This window comes from Phodopus roborovskii, unplaced genomic scaffold, assembly GCF_943737965.1.
Source record: "Phodopus roborovskii unplaced genomic scaffold, PHOROB, whole genome shotgun sequence".
Lineage (NCBI taxonomy): Eukaryota > Metazoa > Chordata > Mammalia > Rodentia > Cricetidae > Phodopus > Phodopus roborovskii.
The window spans coordinates 16,056,133-16,072,269 of record NW_026126460.1 but is presented as its reverse complement, the minus strand read 5'-3'; the positions used below and the strand labels follow the sequence as shown (position 1 = coordinate 16,072,269).

Below are 16,137 nucleotides of genomic sequence, written 5' to 3'. Positions count from 1 at the left end.
CTTACAAAGTTCAGGAGTCAGACTCAAGTACACAGCCTTGGTGGCAAGCTCCTTTACGCCCTGAGTCATCTCACCAGCTCCAATTTCTTGCATCAGGGTTTTATTATTTTCTTTAAGGAGAGCTTTGCCTCCTTTTGCTAAATTTATTTGTAGGAATTTTGCTTATTTGTTTGTTTTCTCACTATTGTCAATGATGTAGCTTCTGGATTTCTGTTCCAGGGAATTGACATATAATAATTCTGAATTCTATTATATGCATATATATTCTATTTTATAGAAGGTGTTCAGTCATTAAGGTGTTCACTCATTAAGATCAGGAAATAAGATATGTTCATAGTTAATAAATATGATGCTGTTACTTTGAAGGAAATCAGTTTTGGGCACAGATCTGTTAAAAATATGCTTGGTAAATTGTCCTTGATCACTTTTTTCTTTCTTACAAGTCAAAGTGCCTTATTGGCTACGCATTTCTAATCGACCAACCTTGCATCGTGGAACCACATGTAGACTTTTAATTTGACTAAAACATTTGAAGTTTCTATAGAATACCGGAGAAGGAATCCCATACATATGTATGTATGTTAGTGTGTATGTTTATGTGTGTGTGTGTATCTATATGAGTCTGAACTTGTCTGTGAAGTATGTCATTGGCCTTTCATAAGGGTCACCTTGAACTCATAGTTTAATTGGGGCAGTGTGGACAATTTGATAGTGTCCACTCATCTCATCCATGAACACATGGGTTCTTTCCAACTTGTGTGTACATGCTCTACAATTTCTTCAGCCAGTGTTTGGTACTTCTCACTATATAAACTCTTTACCTTTTAGTTAAGTTCATTCCTAGGCAGCTTTTGTACCAGTTATGAATGAGATGCCTTTTTTGATTTCTATTTCCCATAATGTGCTACTGCTTTATTGCACTATTATTGATTTTTCTGTGCTGATTTTCTATCCTGCATCTTTGCTGAACTTACTTTCTAATATTTTTTTAATGAAGTCCTTATCATTTTCTCTATATAAAAGATCATGTCATTTGCAAGTACTAGCAACTTGTCTTCCTCCTTTTCAGGGAATATGCTTTTATTTATTTTATTTTATTTTATTTTATTTTGTTTTGTTTGATTGCTGTAGCTAACACTTCTAGTGTTATGTGAATATATGAAGTAAAAGTGCGCATTTCCAAGATCTTGGAAAAACAAGCGTTTGGCTTTCCCCCTTCAGCATTATGTTAGCTGTTGCCTTATTATTTATGCCCTTTCTTGCATACCAACTTGTAAGTATTGTTGTAAATGCTATCATGGGATCTTCTTACTTTTACTTTATTAACAATGAACCAACATTTAAAACAGGCAACATAAATTTGCGTGTGTTATTTATACTATTATGATTGATACACAAAATGTAATGTCTTGATACTTATTAAACAAGAAAATTGAGACAGGTTTCCTAATGTCTTGTGGCTAATATGTGAATGACTTGACCTTAAGCTCCAGGATCCAATTCATGCTCATAATCTGTTTGCTCTAACTGACTATGTGGCTGCAGTCTTGTGGTTCTTAAGTAGAGGATATTATCCCACTCTGTGCATACAATAGGAAATGGGAGATATGGTAGGTGATTTAACATTCATACAATTGTAGTTTGAAAACAGGTATTCTAATCTACCCTTTCCATTACCTCCTATGTTGCTTTGCAGTTATTTTTTGGTTTTGTTTTGTTTTTTCCCCTTTGAACATAGATGCTCTCCATGGCTGCACAAAATATTCACTCAGCAGATCCAGAAGCCAGGCATGAAGGTTGTAAAGGGAACTGCAGCTGCCATTTTGTGGAAAACCAAAATAAACCTAGAAGTATTAAGATTTGCTTGGCAGTTATCCAGGTTACTGTCCCTTAATCACAGGTTTTCTCTTGGTCACTCCTTGATTGATTTTTATGGGCTCTACATTTACAAGTGACCAAACCTGCATCATATGGGCCCAAAATGGAATCTTTACCTGATGCAGACAAGTAAGAGAATGTCTGTAAGTAATGCCTTGGAAGGACCTTCCAGCTTTGATCTCACTATGTATGACCACCCAAGGAGGGTTGAACAGCATTGGATTCTCTTGTCACTTTGGACATTGTGCTGAGCTATTAAAGAACCAGGTACTGGATCTTCCTTCTGTTGGAGTTGTTCCATAATAGAAACCCCTGCTCCATTCCTTACTGCCTTCTGACCTGGTGTCCTTAGTGGCCTCCAGTGATCCTGTGGTTCCCTTTGGGAGCATGCCTAGTGGGCTGGATTATATAGTAATGATTTTCCTTCTTACAGAAGTTAGGTTAAGAATTTTGTTCTCTTCTTATTAAAAATATTTCCCAATGTAATTTGTTTTGTAACTCTCCCATAGTTATGTTAAACACACGATTGCCAAACACCACCAGTTCAAAGTCAATTGCTCTTACATGAGATGAAATCCATGCTCAGGAAATTTGGCAGTACTAGCTGGTCTATTTTTCCAAACAGACTCTCACACGATTTTTTTCTTTACCCCAAACTGGCAAACTAATTACCCATATTTGACCTAGAATTATATATGCACACATTGTGCTAAGTTGGCATTTCCTTTGTTGTTAACTAATAACTAGTCACTGCCCTGCTTATGATGAACAGGCGATATAGCAAGAATTTGGTTCTCAGTGAGAGCTGGGTCCCAGTGTCAGCGAATGCTGAACAGCTGTGCAACCCAACTTGTTACTTCACCCATATCTTCATCCATAATATGAAGATGAAAATATACTTTAGTGATTGAATCTGTTAGTGGTGTGGGAAATATCTCTTCCCCTACAGAGATATTGATGATGTTCTATGCTTAAAATTTATCTCTATATTACGTGTCTCAGGTGTGTTTAATTTTTGCAAGTATTCACTAACTTAAGAAATAAAGTAAAATGCATACATCAGCAACAACAGTTTAACTTAATGTATATAGTAACAGGCTAGTGTGTGTGAGATCATGTAAGGATAGCATTATTATACCACTGAATTTATACTATATTTTCTTTGATGACTGTTAGGCATTATGAAAATTAAAGCTTATACGTTAGTGAAATTGCCATAGTGTTAGGGCCAATATTAGTCTCACAGAAAGAGAACTTTGCAGCCTGAAAATGGTAAGGACGAATTTGGCCTCAGCGGTCTACTTATTTGGATGGGGAAGGGTAGGGTGATGGTATTTCTTGGTAAGTTCCTGAAGTGTTGTCATAAGGGTGGATCTCCAGCACCTATGTGAAAAAAAAGCAATATTCACAGAAGTCAGGCCTGGGGACACATATCTGCAACCCTAATGCTGAGGTGAGATGAAGTGCATGGAATTAGCTACTCTTATTTCTTTAGCTAGCCAGCCGGCAGAGACAAAAGAGTAAGCTGCAGGCTTAGTTAGAGACCCTGTCTCAAAAATAAGGCAAAAGGTGATTGAAGAATGCAATCAGCTTGGAACCCTCCACACAGATAAACAGACATGCGCATATCAACACAAATATTTCTGCATGTGTGCACGTGTGTGTGCGCACTGCCCCCCCCCCACACACACACACAAGTAGGGAACATTTCAAGGTGATGTGAAGAGCAGCCCACAAACAGCTCAGCTGCTCCTCAGTGACACCAGTGTCTGGACTTGTTCAACCCTTCATAAAACAAATACTAGAAAGATCTTGTAAGGGAGCTGTTTTGCAAGATTTATCCAGTGCTTATCCACAGTTAACATGAATACAGTTTTTATATCCTTTGAAATTTCACTAAGAAGTTAAAAATGAATGCATATATCTTAAGATAACTCTGGCTATGATCATTTTTATTGTGTTTAGCCAGTTTGTAGATTTTTGGTAAATGATTGTACTTTATATCAGTTTTGGAGTTGTTTTGGTTCGGTAACACTTTATTTAAACAGCTGCTGGACTGGTAACACAGAATTAATCAAGTTTAATGTATCTTTTTCTAATGTTTAAAAGAATTTTATTTTAGTATAGATTCAGTTTCAGCAGGTGATTAGATAGAAGTACTGAATCAATTAGCGTGTTTAATGTCATTTCATGTAAACAACATAGACTCTGAGAAATTGTTTCTGAGTTTTAAAATCCCTTAAGTGCCCACTTGGATTCTTACACAGCAGAAACCAAGCACATAAAAATAGAATCACACATGATAACTGCTTTAATTTGGGAAGAATGCCATTCTAGTCTCCATTTCTTTTTCTTATGAAACTAACATCACTTGAACTCCCTTAGTATTTGCTTCCATTCAAATGTTTACTTTTACATTTTGTGCTGGGGAGGTAGTAACATCTTGCATGCAAGCATGAAAACCTGAGTTCAATGCATGGAACTCATGTGAAAAACCAGATGTGGTGCCATGGGGAGGGGGGGGGTCATCCCAGGGATAAGAAGAAAAATAGAAGTGCATCCCTGAGACCTGCTGCCAGATAGGCTGGTGTACTTGGTCAGTTTCAAGGCTAGTGAGAGACCCTGTCTCCAAGAACTAATGAAAAAAAAAAGTTTTCAAAGGTGTATGATATCCGAAGAACTACGCTCAAAGTTGTTCACTGCTCTCTCTCTGTCTCTCTCTCTCTCTCTCTGTCCGCTGTCTCCTGCTCACTCATGCACACATGCATACACACACAACACACACACACACACACACACACACACACACTCACCCAAAGCTGAAAAATTTAAAGTGTTAAAATTTGGTGGAAACTACTCTGGAAAATTTACCCTATACTCCACATGATTAATCTATACACCCTTGCAAATGTAGAGAACGAATCACAAGCCCCCTGTATTTTTTCCCATCCAGGAAGCCTAACTAATCTGCTTGTCGGTTAGCAGAATCAGGCCATACTAGTAATGAAGTTTTAATTTGTAGAAAGTTTATATAACCAAAATATTTTGATAATTACACTTCCAGTTCTGGTTGCTATGGTGTTCCACAACTTTTCAACTGAAATGTAATGAGATTATTTTTTGAAAAACAAATTCTATTTTATGGAAAGTAAAATTTATCCTCTCAAAATTAGCTTCACATATTCCACCATGCATATAAAAAAACTTACTTGTTAAAACTTTTTAATTATTTCATATTTCTTCAAGGAATCAGTCACCAGAGATGGCAAAGTCTCCTGTCCTACAAAGATCGGTACTTGGGTGAAATCTGAGTTATGAATATATAATAAAATATTCAGTTTATAAAAAATGTCCAAGGAAACTCTCCTGAACCCTTGTACTATTTCATTCCATAAATTTGTTGTGTAAGTAAATGACATTTTAGACACAAAATCCTTCACGACCTCCTTTTCTGTGCATACTGCCTTGCTAATGCAAGTTTCTTTTTAAGTAAATGTGCTTTTATTTTTAATCACCAGCCTCCAATAAATGATAAACAAAATATAATCAGCAGGAGGTATTTTAATATGTTCTTCTCTTCATGAGCAAGTTGTGGTAGGGACCGAACCTAGGTCTCTGCATATGCTCAGCAAACACTTGGCTGGAATTATAGTCTTGGCCTTGACCCTATGACTTCTTTATTATTGTTATATTTTGTTACTTAAAACAATTTTCATATTTAAAACATTTAAATAAAAATATTTAAATGTATTTGTATCATATTCTCCCACTTTACTTCCCCAATTCCTTCCTCTCCCCTTTCCTATTCACCCAACTTTAAGTTCTTTCTCAAAAATCAAACAAAAACCAAACTTCTGAAAAAAAAATCTATGTTTGTTTCTTGCTATGTGAGAGAGACGGGTCATGTGGGTGTTGTATTCATGTGTGGATACAACACTGCCTCGTATTTTACTTTCTAGATCATTCTCATCAACTGATCTGCTTCCATTTTAGCATAACTGTGGTGGAAAGCAAAATTGCATTGTTACATATATCAAATTGAATTAACTTTTTAGCATCTGTGAAGCTGTTACTAATGCTTTTTTGACATTTGTTTTTAGATGCTACTGTGTGCATATATGTATGTATGTATGTTTTATAATAATCTCTGTTTTCATATATACATACATACATATATGCTTTCATTCAATGTTCTCCTTAATGTCTCACTAGTGAATGAAATGCAAGTACAGTGTGGCCTTCTACTCCTTGTTATATATCTAGACACAATGATGATTTTCAAGCTTCGGAGTGTAGGTAGCTGAGTATGATAAAGCTTCTGAGTGTAGATATCTCAGTATGGTGAAGCTTCTGAGTGTAGGTATCCCAGTATGATGAAGCTTCTGATTGTAGGTAGCCCAGTATGGTGAAGCTTCTGAGTGTAGGTTACTGAAGAATCTTATAATATAAGATTGTTTGGCTGAGAAGTCAATTTTTCCAAAAGAGCTCTTTTATAGCTTTGAATTACACAGTATGAAAGAACACATAGGACTTACATAAAATCAAATTAGCTTCAGAATTACATAGAATGAAATTAGGTTGTTTATGAGAGCATATTCCTAGACCAAATTGTAAAAATAAGTCCATATAGTCAAGGTTAAAACTCCAATTCCAAAAACTGGAAACTAACATACCAATAATAGTATATTCATGATTGATAGTTGTATTATGGTTATTATGCTTCCAACAGTAAGAGTCAGTTCTTTCTTAATGTGGAAATTGGGACGCATGCTTTATTCCTAACACTTGAATTTTATCATTAAATGCTGAAAACATTATAGGCACTCTGTCATAATTAGAAACATCTTATATTGAAAATAAATCATACCATAATTTTTTTGGAGCTGGAAAAGGTTTCTGTTTAGTGGTTAGGATTTAAGGCCATTTTATTTAATTTCTTGCTTCTTTAACATAGAATTTCAACTTAACTGTACACACAGATAATAGAAATGAGTTATTATGGGACTTATTTTTATATGTGGGCAACCATTCTGGGTATAGTTTAGTCTATGATGTATATATTGAAACAGGTTACATTTTACTGTATAAGGACAGTTATAGTTTACTGTATAAGGACCGCAATGGAACACAATTTTACACATGACAAACATGATTTCTTATAACATTAATTTAGAAATCTCATGCTATAGCTTTGTAATTTTTTCTGTCTCACTTACTGCAAAAATAAATGTTTCCCCTGGGTTTACATACAATATAATCTTCTAGAGATAACAGATCCTGAGGAGCATATTTTAATCTGGCAGTGTTTTTTTTTTTTTTTTAATGACATTTATCCATGTCCACATTTTAATGTCCTCTATCTAAGGAAAAAGATAACCTGATATTTAAAATGAAGCCACAGTTTTAATTTTATAATTCTGTCCTATTTTGATATTTGAGAGATCTATACTTTTATGCTGACAATCTGCACATGCATGTATATATTTCTTGAGTTCTGAAGAGGAACTCTGGCAAGCTTTATGCTGGTTAAGCATGGCTTATCAGATGGTACTAGTTCATAAATAAAATGAAGGCCAAAATATTTGCAAAATACATCAGCAGTGTAGGACTAAGTTCCTGGGTAATGGGGAATAGACCTTGAGGAAATGCTAGGGATAAGTGTTCCTAATAGATCCTATTTTGTCAGATTTGGAATATTTATATATACATAGTGAGGTATCTTGGGAAGAGATCTGAAATCTTAACAGAAAGAGTTCTTTACAATATTTCTAACACGCTTCCCTGTTGGCTGCAAACTGTCTTATGTTGTTGGTTGTGGAGTATTCTGCTTGTCACATAAGAAATCACATTAAAAATCATTTTAAATATTGGAAAAACTTTGGATTTTGATTTTCAGAATGAGAAACATTTAAACTCAGTGAGAAAAGTTGGACAACATGATTGAAAAATGGGCAAATAAGTTTGATAAACAGTTTTCAGAAAGTTTTCAGAAAGAAAATTTATAACAGCGAACTTAATTCATAATTTTAAATACATGTAAAAATGCAAGACTTTTCACACTGATCATTCTGTGTGAATATCTATATATGTAATAGCAACAAAGAGCAGATGATCATAAATCTCTGCTGCTGGTGTGGATATATAATTTATTTCGCATTTTAAATGGATTCAGATAGACTCCTAAATGGGAGCATTATGATCATGATTTCTTTAGAGACAGAAACAGACTAAAGGATTCTGAGCATTTGCTAACATTGATGTATTTTTCACATTCAGTCCTTTATATTGTTGTGTCTTTCTTTATAATGGCATGGAATCTATAACAAATAAAATAGGGCTGGAGGAATGAAATACATAACGATTTTAGTAAAACTAGTGAATTAACACTGCTTGAACATCTCCTGTATATCACAAGGTCTGTGAGCATCCTGGGGAGAGGGAGATATAGTGTTGAGTAAAATATTGTCCCTTTTCCTCTCAAAAATCAATAGGATCATATCAGTTTCTAAATTGCTAGATTCAGTAAGGGTAGCTGTCCCCTTGTGGATTATAGAGCAGTTTACATTGTGTAAGTTAATTCATCTTCACCAAAATCTTAAAAAAGAGAGAAGCACATTTACTGAGTTTACCCATGTAATGCTCAGATTAACCTTGCAAAGAGGGGACATTATCATCTCCATTTTACCGAGGATGGGGAATAATGTCAAGTTCTTTAAGATGCTTAGCAATTGAAGAATTTAAGTATCTTCATTCTCACCAAAAGGTTCTGCCTATACCTTATTCAGAGATTTGAATTTATTGCCACTTTTCGAATGCATGATATAAGATTCATGGGTTAAGTAATTAGTTTAGGATTATGCCACTGACACTACTTAGCTCCCTGCCTCTGATTGGAGAGCTCTGCAAAGAGGGACAGGGAAAGCCTTTATGCTGTCCTGATAAGCACTAGTGATGAATCAAGGATCCATGACTTCTTCAGGAAAACAACTGCAGTAAAAAGAGCATACTTGCCTTTGTATGCTCATTTCCTCTATGCAGGTAGTAATGAACTAATTTGTTATGTTAAATAGCTTCAGTATGAGTTCTTCTAAATTGAAGGACAAAAACCTGATGCTAGCTTAAAGCCTGTCTCTACTTTGTCAAAGGACTGAGCCATTTAGATCAAGGGCTATGCTAACAGAATTCCAACTTTTCTGTGGGATGATCCAAAAACAGCAAACAGAAGGAATTACATTTCTTAACTGTCACAAGTGTGTACATGCATGCTATGCCATTCCTGCCACTAGCCTAGCTGCTCATTGGTTTGTAGAGATCAGTGTTTGAGCATTTCGGTTTACAGCCTAGTATGCTCCATACAGGACTATTTCTGTTGCATGCAGGAAAACAAAAGCAGGGTAATTTAAGATGGCAAGGTTTATGCACTCTACCTCCCGTCGATACAGGTCTCAACTGAATGTTTGTGTTTAGTCTGACTTGGGGACATTTGCCCTGACAGTGTGCTTTTCTATGTGACAGGCATTTGTGGGATTAAGATCTTGAGTTGTTTCTCTTGCTCTGTGCAGGAGCAGGTTGACACAAGTACTCTGATGTGAAGCAGGGAATGTGACATAAACATGATTGTTAAATTAAGATGAGGCGTGGCTTAGTGGGTTAAGCAATATTTAACCTTGCGTCTTCCACACATGCTTTTCATTCTTACTAACTTTAGTGACAAACTTAAAAAAAAAAAATACAAGAACTAGATAATGACTTTTATAAAATCAACAGAGCTGAGTGGAATAAATGAGTGTGTGTCGAAGTAAAGGGCCCTTTGTTTACTTAGAGTACCCCTGAGCTGTCTTCCATCTCACCAGAAGCTCACTCCTTAGAAGAGCATTGAACACAGTATGGTGACTTAGCATATCCTTCCCATCTGTTCCATAGAGTGACAATGGGCAGGAAAGAAATAGAGGTTACAGCAACGTAACAAATGTCCTCAATTCCTTTTCAATTACAGCAAATTCTGTAAAGCTAGAAATGCAGAGTGATGAAGAGTGTGACAGGAAACCCCTGAGCCACGAAGATGAGATCAGGGGCCATGATGAGGGGAGCAGCCTAGAAGAACCCCTAATAGAGAGCAGCGAGGTGGCCGACAACAGGAAAGTCGTCCAGGATCTTCAAGGCGAGGGAGGAATCCGGCTTCCGAATGGTAAACTGAAATGTGACGTCTGTGGCATGGTTTGCATTGGGCCCAATGTGCTTATGGTACATAAAAGGAGTCACACTGGTAAGCAGCTGAACGAATAACCTGATGACTGCCCGTGGCGTCTGATGTTGATATTACCTGACATCTACTCTCTTTCCTTTTTATTCAGGGGTGGCAATGTGACGTCACCTTTTCAGAATTCTGCTAGTATTGGATTGTCGGGAAGCAGAAAGTAGCCTGGGTCTTGACTTCCAGCCTTTAAATCTGAATAGCATGTCAGAAAAGAAGTTTGGGATTCAGTTTCCACAGTTCTTAATATAGCAATAATTTGATAAGGGTTCAAAGGGTATAGGAGAATTTCATTGAGTAATTTAATCTTTTTTATATTTGTATGTGTATTTAACCATACCCATGGGCAGGTAATATAGTTTGCTTCCTAAGACCTTATTCTACAAAATAGTACTCACATATATACATATAGGGATGAACCATTTTCTCTTTGGTTCAGTCCTTCAAATATCTGGTCAGTCTTTGTCAATCAAAGGTCTCTGTAGCAGTGGGGGTACTTTCTCTAGTTCCAGGATATTACCATCTCCTTATAATTTTTAGTTTTAACTCTGGATCAAGATGGTTATGGTTAGCCATAGCAAAGGATGGCAGGTATGTTGGTAGGAATGTGTAATCGTGGAATTAGGTGAGGAAATGCCTGTGGATAACTTAATATATGCTTTCAGGCATTGAGAAATGCAAGTACTTCATAAAAACAGGCCAGATGAGGATGGGAGAGAGTTATAGAAATCTGTTCAAAGCTTTTGATTGAGAGGAGGAGGAAAGAAAGAAGGGAGGAAAGAAAGGAAGGGAAGGAAGAAAGGAAGGAAGACAAGAGTGGGTAATCTAACACAATAAAGGGGTGGGGGAGTGGGTGTGTGGTGTTTTAAGGAATAATAGTCAATCTTTTATGAAATTTCAAGTTGAACAGGGCATGGTGGCATGCACCTGTAATTCCAGTGTTTGGCAGTTGGAGACAGGTTGATCAGAAGTTCAAGGTCATTCTAACTTATATAAAGTTTGAGGCCAACCTGTGCTACATGAGACTGTCCCCAAACCAAACAGCAACAAAAATTTTCAAGTCAGGTGTGATGATACACACCTATACCTCCAGCACTTGGGAGGCAGAAGCAGGAGGTTCTCTATGAATTCAAGACCAACCTGATCTACATAGTGAGTTCCAGGCTAGCCAAGGCTACATAATGAGACCCTTTCAAAAAACAAAATAAAATATTAAAAGACTATATCCTGCCAGGCATTGGTAGTGCATGCCTTTAATCACAGCACTCGGGAGGCAGAGGCAGGTGGATCTCTGTGAGTTCGAGGCTAGCCTGGCCTACAGAGCTAGTTCCAGGACAGGTTCCAAAACAATACAGAGAAACCCTATCTCAAAAAACAGACAAAGAACAAACAAGCAAACAAACAAAAAGACTATATCCTTTACTAAAACATGATAGTATATGCTAGCAAAATATTAGTAATTAATAATTCTCAGTTTTAAGATGTGATAGTCTTGTGAAAGAATGAGAAATCACATGAAAGAAATTTATCTTAAAATTTTACTTCTAAATAATCAGCTTAAAATTTTTATAAAAAATGTGCTGTAATTATACATTACAGTATTAGTATTATACAGTAAAGTTTTAGTTCAGACATCTCATGATACACACTCAAAAAAAAATTGTCTGACTTGTATCCCTTACCTACAAAACATCATCAGTGAACGAACTCTGATTTCTAAACTTGTTTAATTGGAATACAAACTCTTAAACAACTTACTATAAAACTTACTATAAAATCACTATAAGCTAAGGCTGTTATTTTTAAAACTTACAATAGAATTTTCACATTCAGATTAATATAAGCATATCATCCACTTTCCAATATGTGCATTTTTATAACTGTAACAATTAGTATATTTGCCTTGTTATGATATTCTTTTAAAAGAATGCCATGTTTAAAAATGTTTGTATCACTAGTGAATTTTTCCATTAATATTTTAAATATCTTAGGAAACGTTAAGATATACCAAACTTTAGTTTCTATTGCATAAGAAAAAGAAAGAGAATAGGACTACTTTTGTTCCATGCCCATGAAGTAATACTGGCTTGGAAAAGAAGTTTACAAAGCCATATTTGTTATGTTAGAGTGCATATCCTGAAGAATATAACACCCATTAAATGAGTAACTTTCCTTTGAAATATTAAAACAAATCAATTACTTTGCAGTTGAATTTTATTTACTGATCATTTTAACACTAAAGTTTATACTAAATATTAGTTTGGGAAGATTTTTAATAAATTTTAATAAAGCTTTTAATACATCTCAAAGAACATGAGAACTGCTTCTTAAAGGACTTAGTTTTAGTTTATATTTTATTATATCTGTTGTGAAATTCACTACTTTTTTGAAATAAAATAATTCAATGCCAACTCCACTTTCCACTATGTATTTTCTATAAAAGTGGAATGGAAATATTTCATCCCTGAAAATTATATAATTGGTGTAGGGCTTGTTTATAAAACATTACACGGACTTGCACAGGTCCTAGAATATGAGAGTCACTAATATGAGCAAGGAGAAAAAAAAACAAGCAACCATTTGAAGTTCACTCGATAGCACAAACTCGTTTGTCTTACTGACCTGTTTTGAAAACTAGAATTCCTTCTTCAGATCTTGATTCTGATGACTTGGTTGATCCCAGTTGTCATTCTCAATTCTACTGTAATACTGTTTGATGACAGGCTTCTTTGTGTTTCTTTAAACTAGATGTAGAAATGTATACTCAGAATCCAGTCTTTAACCAAGTGTTTTCTCTGTACTATTAGGAACTACAGTCTTCATTATAGAGCTTCCCATGCTTAAGAAAATTAATTGTAGCTAAACAAAAGCTACTTCCTTAAATCCTTTGGGAGGCCCTTGGGAAGCTCATAAATTATATAATAGACAGTTGACAGTGAATAAGAAAGTATGAAACCACCTTATTTATTCCAATTACATGGGGTATCGGATCTAATGCTCCTTTCTTCTTTTTCTTTTGTACTCTGCTCAAGTGCCAATTCCAGTATCTTTTAATGGCTTGTTGTTACTTCTTTGGCATTGCTACTTTAGTAAATAATCAGGTAATATTTTCATCAGATACTCCTGGCACTCTTCAATGGGAATAAAAGGCACAGAAAAACAAACAAACAAGTAAGAAAAAGGGTAGTTATTCAATTCCTGTGTGAACATGGATGTGTAATAAAATTATAAATATAGACAACCCTTAAGCTTGTTCCTCTTTGGGTTCTAGCTCTCTTATGTTTGCAAGCTACAGCAGTTTCTAGCCATTCTTGTGTTCTAAGGCTCTCTATTGTTTGTTGTTAGTTTTCCAACCCAACACAGGTGCACCACCTTGTCCTTGAGTCACAAAAGCAAACTGGTCTCTGTGAATTTGCATGTCATTGGAGTGCTTAAGACATTTTGGATGTGTTCATGAAATTATATAAATTATTGAAATGCTATTTCTCCACAATGAAAATGATGGATAAACTAATTGAGGCAACCAGTAAGTTAGTGGGCTGTCATTTAAAGAACATACTGGCTTAGCATGATGGAGCATACCTGTAATCCCGGGAAATAGCAGTGTGAAAGAGCAGCAGTTTGAGGCCAGTCTCTGCACAGAACAAGTTGAAGGCCAGCTGAGCTTGCTAAGACCTTGCATCCAAAAGCCATGAAACAAACAAACAAACAAACAAACCCATAACCAGCTTTGGAATGGACATGAGGAATCCCATGGCCACATCTCAGCTAATTTTCTTTATTGTTAGTCCAGTCTTCCATCCCCACTAATGGGATGATGACCAGTTGTCACAAATACAGTAACCTACTTTGGTTTTGAATTGGGTTGCTCTACAATATTATTAGTACTGTAAGCAAGGAATCTGTGGGAATTTTAAAACTTTTGTTTCCACTTGTGTACAAAGAACATAATACTTTATATCAAATACAAACTATCTCAAAAAGAGCAAACTGATTCTCCATTTGGTTTAAAGAACAAATTAAAATAATTTTGCATTGTTTAAAGCCCTCTTGACAATATATCATTGTTTTACATTTGTTCAGAGAAAAGGTAGATAATTTTTCAACCTAAATTCAAGATAATTCTGCCTATATAATATGTGGGCTGGGAATTATTCTCCAACATTAAATATCAGGGTTCTTAATATTTTATATAATTTTTAAAATGCAGTTGATTATTTCTTATTATTTATGAATATTTACATACACATACATACATAATATGTATATATACACTGTATTGAAGAATTCCTAAAATTAATTATAAATACAAAGAATAGCTAACTTGGTTTATCCTCTTCTCCATTAGTAGTATTACTGACAGTATCACTCTTACTGTAACTTCAGTGTTGAATGCAGCAAAACAACTTTGTCCTCAGAGTGCTAGCAAGTTCTTTATAAACAAGGCACTGAGCATAGTTCAACAGGTTGCATATTAAAATGAGTAAAGCCTGGTTCTGACAGCTGAGTAAAGGACATCGACGGAGAAGTAGTAGTAATCCCCACCAGTATTTCCTAAAGGTTTATCTGGGTGAAACTGGAGAAGCTTATTGCTAAAGCCTTTTCTGTTATCAGAAAGGAGCTACAGTTTAAAGCACACCTTGTCTTGTTCTTTACTTCTCATGGCTGTGGATACAGAGTCCTCCTTATACACCCAGCAACAGAGCCATATGGTGAGATGTACATGGAGTCCCTTTCCTTGTCTTCCATGCTCTGAGATGTTCTTGTTAAAAAGTGTCAAAGACACCTGGAGTGTTTTGTAGATGTTAACACTAAGTTGCTCCAACATTAGCCTCACAAGACTTGATTAGATTACCTCAAAATTTGTTTTAAAATTTTTTTTAAAGGGTCCCCCTTTAGTATCATTTCCTTTCCAGGCTAGCATTGTTTCTTAGATACTGAATTCACTACTTTAATGTAGGGATTAAAACCATCAATTCGAAGATTATAAATGATTTAAAGACAATGTAAATCAGCTTGCTGCAAAAGCAAACATGATTTCAAAACTTTTAACAGAGATCCTGATTTAACTTCTTTTTTAAAGCTATTGTGTCCCTATTTGTCCCTTTCCTAGGAAAAGCTTATGTAGAAAAATCGACCAGTTGAAGTAAAAAGTACAGTTTATATTTTTGTTTTCTTTATTCACAAAGCTACTGTGTAGAAGAATCCCTGTCTTTCCTTTTACTGAAATTCCATGTCAGGGTGGAGAGTAGATAATTATGATTTTTAAAGTTGGACGCTGTTATTTCCCTGGAGAAAAAAATTCAAAAACTCAAAGCTACGTTGTGTATGTGGATAAAATTTAAAAAGATCTTAAAAACTTAGGTTTAAAAGCCCTGCACTGCAGCATCTACCCAAGAACAAGCACTTAGACCCTGTAGGACAAGAAAACCATGTGTTCAACTTGGTCTACAATGCAAGACCCATCTCAACAAAAAGCACAGAGTATTTGATCAGAATTAGAGTTTGGAGACAGGGTCTCACTATGTAGACCAGACTGGCCTTGAACTCTAGGAGATACCCCAACTCTGCCACCTATGTACTGGGCTTAAAAGCATGCACAACCACCTCCAGCTAGAATTAGATTTTAAAACTAAATCATAAGGTTCCTATGAGGCATTTTCTATTTCAACAAATCAAACTAGTTAAATAAAATTCTGTCTAAACTAACTTTAATGTGCTGAGTTTTTGGTATACTCTCTATTTCCAGACATTTTGTAACTTAGCTTCAAAAGCTCCATGTTTTTTTAAGAGAAAAAAGGAACACCATACACAAGCCTTTTGTTATGTGTATCATTAGCTTTCCAAAGGAATACATGCTGTAGAATCTAGTATGTGCTTGATCTTACCTGGTTTTAAATTCTTTAGGTTTTGGAACAGAACTGTATGACAGAATATACAGTGGTTCCTGCCAGAAAGTGCCCAAAGCTTATGCCTCCTAGCTTTTTATAATAGAGAAACCCTGG

At 35.5% G+C, this 16,137-nt stretch overlaps 1 protein-coding gene across 8 annotated transcripts in view; it reads left to right on the top strand.

Moving 5' to 3' along the window:
- Positions 1-16,137, top strand: part of Ikzf2 (IKAROS family zinc finger 2) — a 140,782-nt gene that overhangs the window by 84,170 nt on the left and 40,475 nt on the right. For 6 of the 8 annotated variants that reach the window (XM_051190409.1, XM_051190408.1, XM_051190407.1 and 3 more), the window contains one exon: positions 9,875-10,144. In XM_051190409.1, coding sequence (XP_051046366.1) covers positions 9,875-10,144 — 270 coding nt within the window. The remainder of the gene's footprint in view (positions 1-9,874; positions 10,145-16,137) is intronic. The other 2 variants (XM_051190412.1, XM_051190411.1) reach the window with 1 other exon arrangement.